This window comes from Gymnoscopelus microlampas, assembly GCF_963454915.1.
Source record: "Gymnoscopelus microlampas genome assembly, chromosome: 6".
NCBI lineage: Eukaryota > Metazoa > Chordata > Actinopteri > Myctophiformes > Myctophidae > Gymnoscopelus > Gymnoscopelus microlampas.
The window spans coordinates 57,096,999-57,107,198 of NC_139943.1; the positions used below are offsets into that span (position 1 = coordinate 57,096,999).

Here is a 10,200-nt window from a genome sequence, read left to right on the forward strand (position 1 = left end):
TCAATTTGGGGGTCCTTGACATGAAAAAGTTTGAGAACCACTGCTTTACATAGACTCACCCACACATAAGTAGGCCTACTTAAAATAATCAGACAACTTGTCTTTGTCTTGTCTCAGAGAACTGGGTCCTCTGCTAAGCGATCCCCTTCACACCTTGCAGTGCAGAGATGTTGTCTGTCATTGTGAGAGGAATGTAACACATTCAATTCAAGTTTGTGTCTTTTCTCGAGTAGCCTAATGTTATGCAAAGCAGCCAGGTAGACGCTATATTGAGAACGGCTCGCCACTGACGGCGCGAACCTTGAGAGGCTATTGTTTTTAAACGTTAAGGCGTTAAAGACCGCCGCTGACGGTGCGTGCACGCGCGCCCCCAGCTCCCACAGTGTCAGAACTAAGGGTACGCCGTACCCCCCCCGTACCCCCTATCAATGCGCATATATATTACAGATACAGACTGAAACTGCACAGCGCAGACAACATTGCCCTTGCAAAGAAAAACTTCAGCTTAATAACATGTCCTGCTCCTTGTGTTGCACAGCAGCATCATTACAAGAAAAAACTAATATGCTATTAGACAGAGAAACTTAAACTGCAGCGGCAGGCAATGTTTCAAAAGCATAAAGTGTTTCATTATAGGACCAGTGTGTGTGTGTGTGTGTGTGTGTGTGTGTGTGTGTGTGTGTGTGTGTGTGTGTGTGTGTGTGTGTGTGTGTGTGTGTGTGTGTGTGTGTGTGTGTGTGTGTGTGTGTGTGTGCCTGCGTGTATGCATGCGCTTGTGTGTGTGTGCAGCGCGTAGATATCTCCCAGCCAGCACGCCCACGTGGGACCCATATGGTTTCAATGCGGGCTACTTCAGTACTGGCCATGGGCTTGAACTGGGCAAATTATGAGGGTCCCACATGGTCTGCATATGGGCTAACTGGGAGTGGGATGGAAGTGGGCTAGCCCATGTGGTTCCCACATGGTCTGCATATGGGCTAACTGGGAGTGGGATGGAAGTGGGCAAGCCCATGTGGTTCCCACATGGTCTGCATATGGGCTAACTGGGGGTGGGATGGAAGTGGGCTAGCCCATGTGGTTCCCACATGGTCTGCATATGGGCTAACTGGGAGTGGGATGGAAGTGGGCAAGCCCATGTGGAACCCACTTTTGTGATACCAGTTCTAACCCTCTAATCGCTTTAGAAAATAATCAAAATATATATATTCCAACTTGCTTTTTGACGCTGAATCCAACGGTGCCAGTCTCAAAGCTGCACGACCCCTAGGGTCCAAGATAATCATAAATAACTGTCTCAAAGGCTTGGAAAAGTCATTTTTCAAAATTAAACACCAGATTCCGGGTCAGTGCGTTGCCCAGAACGTGCCCATATAACTTTCGCCATACACAGCCTTACGGTTCTCCTCAACTGGCTGGGGTCAAGGGGCTATCTTCTGCGCGTTATATCTCGATAACGATGCGTTTTTGGAATCCGCCTTTTGGATATGTCGTACAGCTCATTAAGGCGCACGCGTGGATGCCCTCGGTGTCCCGATCCGACATTCCTACAAGAAATGTGTTTTTTAAAGTTTGCATTCACTATGGTCTAAAGGTCTAACACTCTATGTAGGTCCCTGAAAGTAGAGGACTCTGCGCGGGAGTGTCGTACAAGAAAGGCGAAGACATCAACGCGTGCGCCTCTGCGAGCTTTACAACATACCCGAAAGGCGGATTCTAAAAACGTATCGTTATCGAGATATTAGCCTTTATTGCGCGTTCTAAGTCGACATTTGACCCTAGCCAAAATAAGGAGAACCATGAAGCCGTGTGCGAGAAAAGTTGTATAGGCGCATCCGGAGAGACGCGCCGATATATAATCTGGTGTCAGAACTTGTTTACGCTGTTTACACATAACCCATATGGGACCCAGACATGGGTTACTAGTTCTAACCCATGCCCTCTTAGCTCACACATAACCCATATGGGACCCAGACGTGGGTGACCAGTTCTAACCCATGCCCACTTAGCCAACACATAACCCATATGGGACCCAGACATGGGTTACTAGTTCTAACCCGTGCCCTCATTGCCCACACATAACCCATATGGGACCCAGACATGGGTTACTAGTTCTAACCCATGCCCTTTTAGCCCACACATAACCCATATGGGACCCAGACATGGGTTACTAGTTCTAACCCATGCCCTCTTAGCCCACACATAGCCCATATGGGACCCAGACATGGGTTACTAGTTCTAACCCATGCCCTCTTAGCCCACACATAACCCATATGGGACCCAGACATGGGTGACCAGTTCGAACCCATGCTCTCTTAGCCCACACATAACCCATATGGGACCCAGACATGGGTTACTAGTTCTAACCCATGCTCTCTTAGCCCACACATAGCCCATATGGGACCCAGACATGGGTGACCAGTTCGAACCCATGCCCTCTTAGCCCACACATAACCCATATGGGACCCAGACATGGGTTACTAGTTCTAACCCATGCCCTCTTAGCCCACACATAACCCATATGGGACCCAGACATGGGTTACTAGTTCTAACCCATGCTCTCTTAGCCCACACATAACCCATATGGGACCCAGACATGGGTGACCAGTTCGAACCCATGCCCACTTAGCACACACATAACCCATATGGGACCCAGACGTGGGTGACCAGTTCTAACCCATGCCCATTTAGCCAACACATAACCCATATGGGACCCAGACATGGGTTACTAGTTCTAACCCATGCCCTCTTAGCCCACACATAACCCATATGGGACCCAGACATGGGTGACCAGTTCTAACCCATGCCCACTTTGCCGACATATAACCCTTATGGGACCCAGACGTGGGTGACCAGTTCTAACCCATGCCCACTTAGCCCATATAGAACCTATATGGAACCCACTACAATTGCCCAGTTCAAGCCCATGCCCGCTTAGCCCATATAGAACCTATATGGAACCCACTACAATTGCCCAGTTCAAGCCCATGCCCGCTTGGTACCCATGTAGCCCACATGTGCCCCACATGGGGCCCAGGTGGACATGTTGGCTGGGTCACTTGATGCAGACTTAATTACGGGGCCAGAGCTCTGCTCTGGAACCGTATTGTTATTGGCAGTATTCTGTCACTTCTTCTTCTTCTGCCACTTTTCGCAGTTCTGGCTGAACCATGCAGTCGCTTTTTACGAAACTCGGCCATATGGTAGATGGTCATGAAAAACGATCAAAAAATAATTCTCACAATCTTTCGTCAAAAGGTGGCGCTATAGCACTCAATTGATAATGCCAACTTCGAACAGGTACAACTCATGCCCTGTTTGACCTACAGCCATGAAACTTGGATACACATATGCGTCTCCTCATGCTGAACAACTTTCACCCTCTGACTTTTGACCTCTGACCTTTAGATCTCCCACCATTTTGAATTATATGAAAAACAGTCATTGGCTCCTAACTTCTGCATTTTTTCACTTATGGAAAATCCGTTGGAATTTTTTGTAGGCAGAGGTCCAAAGTTCAAGTGTGAAACGTTTCGTGCAGATTGCTCAAAAATCCCAGGAGGAGATAGATTTTAACTATTACAGTTTTATGAAAATTATTCATCTGTGCCTAAAACATACATGCAGACTCACATTTCTTTGAAACTTTGCAGAAATGTACAGGGTCATTCCAAATATCACTGAAACCAATCTTACTCCAATTGGCCAAAAGGGGGCGCTATAGCAATTTTTTGAAAAGGCAGACTTTAAACAGGCATAAGTCATGCCTCGTTTGGCCGAAAGTCGTGAAACTTGCTTACACATGTGCCTTGACTCATGAGGAACACACGTATCGATTTGACCATTAAGCTCCGCCCTTAGATTTTCCGCAATTTTGAGCAGTTTGAAAAATACTTGTTTTTGCCAGTTCTGGCTTAACCGTGCATACGCTTTTTACGAAACTCGGCCATATGGTAGATGCTCATGAAAAACTACCAAGAAATAATTCTCACACTCATTCGTCAAAGGGTGGCGCTATATCACTCAATTGAAAGTGGCAACTTTGAACAGGTACAACTCATGCCCTGTTTGACCTACAACCATGAAACTTCGATACACACATGCGTCTCTTCATGCCCGACAACTTTCGTGGTCTGACTTTTGACCTCTGACCTTTAGATCGCCCACCATTTTGAATTATATGAAAAACAGCCATTGGCTCATAACTTCTGCATTTTTTCACTTATGGAAAATCCGTTGGAAATTTGTGTAGGCAGAGGTCCAAAGTTCAAGTGTTAAACGTTTCGTGCAGATTGCTCAAAAATCCCAGGAGGAGATAGATTTTAACTATTACAGTTTTATGAAAATTATTCATCTGTGCCTAAAACATACATGCAGACTCACATTTCTTTGAAACTTTGCAGAAATGTACAGGGTCATTCCAAATATCACTGAAACCAATCTTACTCCAATTGGCCAAAAGGGGGCGCTATAGCAATTTTTTGAAAAGGCAGACTTTAAACAGGCATAAGTCATGCCTCGTTTGGCCGAAAGTCGTGAAACTTGCTTACACATGTGCCTTGACTCATGAGGAACACATCTATCGCTTTGACCAGTAAGCTCCGCCCGTAGATTGTCCGCAATTTTGAGCAGTTTGAAAAACACTTAAACCCAGGATTTTTCAGCTATTTGCGTGAAACTGTATCATCTGTGTAATCTCCTTTTTCATAGTTCCTTGTCTGTTGGTCCAATGGCGTCTCCCTTAAATGAGTGCCTCACAATCTCAAGGTCGCCAGTTCAAGCCTCACTTGATGCAGACTTAATTTAAGTTGAATTGCAAACAACATGACTGTATCAATGAATACATGTGCAAATGGTAAAGATAACCTGAAATGCTTATTTGAGAGTACGATTTCTCAATGTATGACATACTTCATTCTGAAAATAGCCGATCTACAATCTCAAAACTTTTCAGATAGCAACGTGTTTCTGAGCTTGTAGATCGGCTGCTTTCACTGTTTTCGGTAGCGAGGAGACATACAATTTCTCTATTGGTAAATGGTTTGTGAACAAAGCCTGGACAAAGCTATAGCACTATAGGTAGTGTTGCAGCCTATTAGCCTATCATGGGGCGGCCATAGCTGGGTGGTTAGTGAGCACGCCTAGGGAACCTGAGGCCCTGGTTGCCCCAGGTTCGATTCCAGGCCATCCCAGCATATGCGTCGATGAAATGAAATTTGTCCCTGAGCAAGACTCTTAACCCCTAATTGCTCACAGGTTCTCATTGGAAACAAGACCACAAGGACTTTCATGAACGACCTGTTAAAAGGAATTATCCTTATCCTAGTCCGAAGGTTGAGAGTTCGATTCCTGTTAATGGCAATAGGTTGAGATGTCCAATCTATCCATTCTGTTTCCATCTCTCTCTCTCTCATCAATCTATTCCGTTTCCATGTCTCTCTTCAATCTATTCCGTTTCCATGGCTCTCTCTCTCTCTCTCTCTCTCTCTCTCTCTCTCTCTCTCCAGTTTCCATCTCTCTCTCTCTCTCTCTCTCTCTCTCTCTCTCTCTCTCTCTCTCTCTCTCCAGTTTCCATGTCTGTCTGTCTCTCTCTCACTGGCCCCGTATTATCGCTGCTTGCAGCTATATTTATTATTATTATTTTTATTTTTTATTTTCTCTGGGACAATGATGTAAAATCATCAGCGCTCATTTAACTCTGAGAGTGTACAATTGGAACCAAATGGACCCATAAGGATCCATGTGGTTGGGAACACATGCCCCCCTGGATATGCAGTACCCGTCGTAACCCATTTTGGGCGGGAACCCCTATTTGAAACTATACCTTTCAGGACGTGGGTTCCTGTTGCTATGTACAGTATATAGCAACATACATTTGTTGCAATTTTTGAATAAATATTTGAAGTTTTTCAGAAAACTTAAATGGGTTAAGGGAGGGCCGGTCTTAAATGCATTGTCTCAAATTTATATTTATATTGAGTCGTTTAGTTATTTAGTAACAGTTTTTGTCATTTGTTTTCAAGTCAAGTAGAGTCACATTTATTCATTGAAGCATATTTTGACCAAAGTGCTGCACAGAGCAGGTAGCTAAATCACAAATACAGAAACCATCATCAATGTGGAAGACTGGACGTTATGCCATGTATTTCTATGGTACATTATTTGTAAATAAGAATCAATGATTTTTAAGATATTAAAAATGTGCGGTCGCACACACGTGTGCGCATACATGCATGCGCACACAAGCACCCTGACCTGACCCTGTCTGTTACTAATATGTGCTTTGATCGATTCATAAATATGATAAATAATACATGAGTAAATGGTTATAGTAGCATATTTATAATACCCTTTCGTTGTTCAACACAGACCAGTCCTGTGGAAGCATTAAATATATGATAGTAGAACAGAACGGGACGACCAATGAATTGAGTGTCGACTTGTTGCTCTGGAATCTCTTTGGTACTATCTCTGAATGTGTGCCATTCAATTGGTGTTTTTCAAAACTATTCTCTCAATCTAATTAACCAATATATCACTATTTTGCTATGATTCCCTGCTTTCATGTGAAATGAAAAAACTAAAAAGCAAAAATCCTAGACGACTCAGCTCTATTCAAAATGTGTCACCTATTAAAATTGCCTTAAGGGAGGACCGGCCAGCCGGCCGGCGGACCTCTGATGTCACACTCATGTCACCATGACTCTGCCATAACCAGACAGACAGATACAGAGATCTCCATAAATGGGCATTGGGCACAAAAGGGACACAGACAGACGGGTACAACGGGTACTCTGACAAAACCCCCGACACGATGACTCAGACCTATTGGTCGGATCAGAGGGGCGCATAGGGGCCCAAACCTCTAATTGTTGAAAATTGCCAAATGTAATTTTGTTGATTTGTCAATTCATTTTAATAAAGGACATGGTGGTGATGATGACATTGTGATGGCATTGTGTGATGATGTCATTACGTACAATGCACAACGACGTCACTCAAACTCAAACTCAAGAATAGGGTTTAGCGTTGTGAAAGTCCTAGTTGTTACGGTTACTATTACTGCTGGTCTGACATCACAGACTCCATATATGGGTAAGACTGACAGAAAACTCCCTATATGGAGCTGACACACATCAGCATCACAGACTCCATATTTAGGCATGGCTGACCTAGAAACTCCATAAAAGGATGTGGCAGACTGCATCGTGACATCATTGTGATGTCAAGAGCATCCCTGTCAGACAATATAAAAAAATAGGGTCAAAGTTCTAGAGATGAGGCATGAATGTCCAACAATCCTCTCAACACGAACCAGGAATCAGACCCGTAACATTTGCTGTTAGTCACAACAAAGACAACCAGACCCCTTCTCTTTGAGCAGTATTTTAACAATGCTTTGGTCAGATATTAAAGAAAGCCTGAAGGACAACCCTTACTTCGGGGCCGGGTTCGGACTGGTCGGCGTGGGAACGGTGCTGGCCGCGGCTCGGAAGGGAGCCCAGGCGGGGATGATCTTCTTCCGCCGGAACTACATGATGACCCTGGAGGTTCCGGGCGGGGACAAGAGCTACCGCTGGCTATTGAGCTGGATCTCCAAGCACGCGCGACACACGCAGCACCTCAGCGTGGAGACGTCCTACTCGCAGCACGAGAGCGGACGTGTGCTCACGCAGTTCCACCTCCACCCTGGTCCCGGGAACCACATCATCTGGTACGGGAACAAGTGGATCCGAGTGGAGAGGGCCAGAGACAAGACGACGGTGGCGGATCTCCAGACGAAAACGCCGTGGGAGTCGATCACCTTCACCGCTCTTGGCAGGGACAGACAGATGTTCGTCGACATCCTACGAGAAGCTCGAGAGCTTGCCCTGAAGCAGGAGGAGGGTCGCACGCTCATCTACACGGCCATGGGGGCGGAGTGGAGGCCGTTCGGGTTGCCGCGCCGACGCCGGCCCCTGGGCTCGGTGGTGCTGGAGGCGGGCGTGGCCGAGGGGCTGCTGGAAGACGTGAAGGAGTTCATCGAGAACCCCGCGTGGTACGCGGACAGAGGAATCCCCTACAGGAGAGGGTATCTGCTGCACGGGCCTCCGGGTTGCGGAAAGAGCAGCTTCATCACAGCGCTGGCCGGGGAGCTGGGCTACAGCATCTGCATCGTGAGCCTGAGCGACCGGAGCCTCTCCGACGACCGCCTGCACCACCTGCTGAGCGCCGCGCCCCAGCAGAGCATCGTGCTGCTGGAGGACGTGGACGCGGCCTTCGCGAGCAGGGAGCTTACACCCACAGAGAACCCTCTGGCCTACCAGGGAATGGGACGGCTCACCTTCAGCGGTCTGCTCAACGCGCTGGACGGCGTGGCCTCGTCCGAAGCCCGAGTAGTCTTCATGACCACCAACTTCATAGAAAGGCTGGATGCGGCGCTGATCCGGCCGGGCCGCGTGGACGTCAAGCGGTATGTGGGTCACTGCACGCGCTGGCAGCTCGCCCAGATGTTTCGCCGCTTCTACCCCGAGCGGCCGTCGGCCGAGGCGGAGCGGTTCGCTCAGTGTGTCTCGGCCGCTCACCGTGAGATCACTGCAGCCCAGGTCCAAGGACACTTTATGTTGTACAAAACGGACCCTGCAGGATCTATAGACAACGTGGACACAATGAAGGGATGAGCATTAACTTCATAAGACTTTAAACTACCGACTGAAAGTATAAAGTATAATGACAATGTTTTAATAAGGTAATAAAATCCGTAAAGGCTATAAAGTCCGGCCAAATACCCATTGAATTGAATGGGATGAAATGTCTTCTGCAATCAGCAAGAGGGGAAACATCATCTAGGCCATTAATGAGAACTGCAGTGTTTTTCATTAATTCCGCATTGACATATCCAGCAATGAAAACTTGCCGCCTGGTCCAAAACCAAAAAGTTGCTCCTTCTCCAGCCCAAGCAGCCTTGTGTTCATGACCCATGTAATCTTTTGTCTATCTGTGTTTATTTGTATTTACTTCGTTATTCTGAGTTACATATTTGATTTACTTTACAATATCTAATTGTGGTGGCACCGTTTCAATGCCTGTTGTTCATTTTCTCCATTTGTTTGTTTTGTTGTCAGAAACCATGGTGAATGGAGAAATAAAACACCCTTTTTATGGGAAAACATTGGGTGGTCAGCTACAGTATAAACACAGAACCGAACCAAGAGTATCTAATATGGTCCCTATGTCTGACATGCAAGAGGAAGATCAAACAGGTGGGGGAAATGGAGCAGCACAGCCAAAGGCCTATCCCAAAAGAGAAAGACAAACCTCAATGCTATAGGTTTGAAGTACAGCCTCCCAAGTTGCCACAAAAAGCCATATCCACACTTGTGTGTGTTGTGTTACGTGCATACACAAGTGTGCATAAGCGCTAGAGTGTGTGTGTGTGTGTGTGTGAGTGTGAGTGTGTGTGTGTGTGTGTGTGTGTGTGGGGGGGGGGGTGCTGTTTCTGTGTGTGCTGTGTGTTGTGTGACGTGCGTACACAGTGTACGTGTCAGTGTGTGTGGGTGTCCCTCTGAGGTTAATGGCTCCATTCCCCTGTAGACAGCGGTTCAAAGGAAACGCATCAAGTGAACAAACAAGCCGAATTTAGCAAGAAAACCTACAAGGTCAAAGTGTGTGTGTGTGTGTGTGTGTGTGTGTGTGTGTGTGTGTGTGTGTGTGTGTGTGTGTGTGTGTGTGTGTGTGTGTGTGTGTGGGCACATGTGTGTTGAAGTGATTGATGAGCAATGGTGGAAAAAGTACTCAAAATGTTTTACTTAAGTAAAAGTATCAATACTGCAATATAGAAAACCTCCATTACAAGTAAAAGTCCACAATTCAAAATGTACTTGAGTTAAAAAATACAAAAGTATTGGCATCGAAATGTACTTAAAGTACCAAAAGTAAAAGTACTCATTATGTAGAATATCCCATTTTACACGTTTTCAAATGTATACAAATCTTTTGAAAATAGCCGATCTACAAGCTCACAATGCGTCGCATCGCAACGCATTGTGAGCTTGTAGATCGGCTATTTTCAAATGGCCGAATGTAGGGCTGAAGTGGTTAATGTATGTTTTGTAATAATCAGTATAAGTACAGAAATTGGATATTTTACTAAAGAAAAATTACCTCAAAACTGTACTTAACGGGATATTTTCACTTCACTTAAAAACTTCCGTTCATTTTATC

General features: G+C 45.9%; 1 protein-coding gene across 1 annotated transcript; it reads left to right on the top strand.

Annotated features, from left to right (window-relative positions):
• Positions 1-7,391: 7,391 nt before the first annotated feature.
• Positions 7,392-8,657, top strand: LOC311047072 (mitochondrial chaperone BCS1-like; the record flags this gene model as incomplete). The annotated part of the gene is made up of 1 exon (XM_084059657.1): positions 7,392-8,657. One exon carries the CDS (start codon positions 7,392-7,394, stop codon positions 8,655-8,657), a length of 1,266 nt encoding a protein of 421 aa, XP_083915783.1.
• Between the last annotated feature and the right edge of the window lie 1,543 nt (positions 8,658-10,200).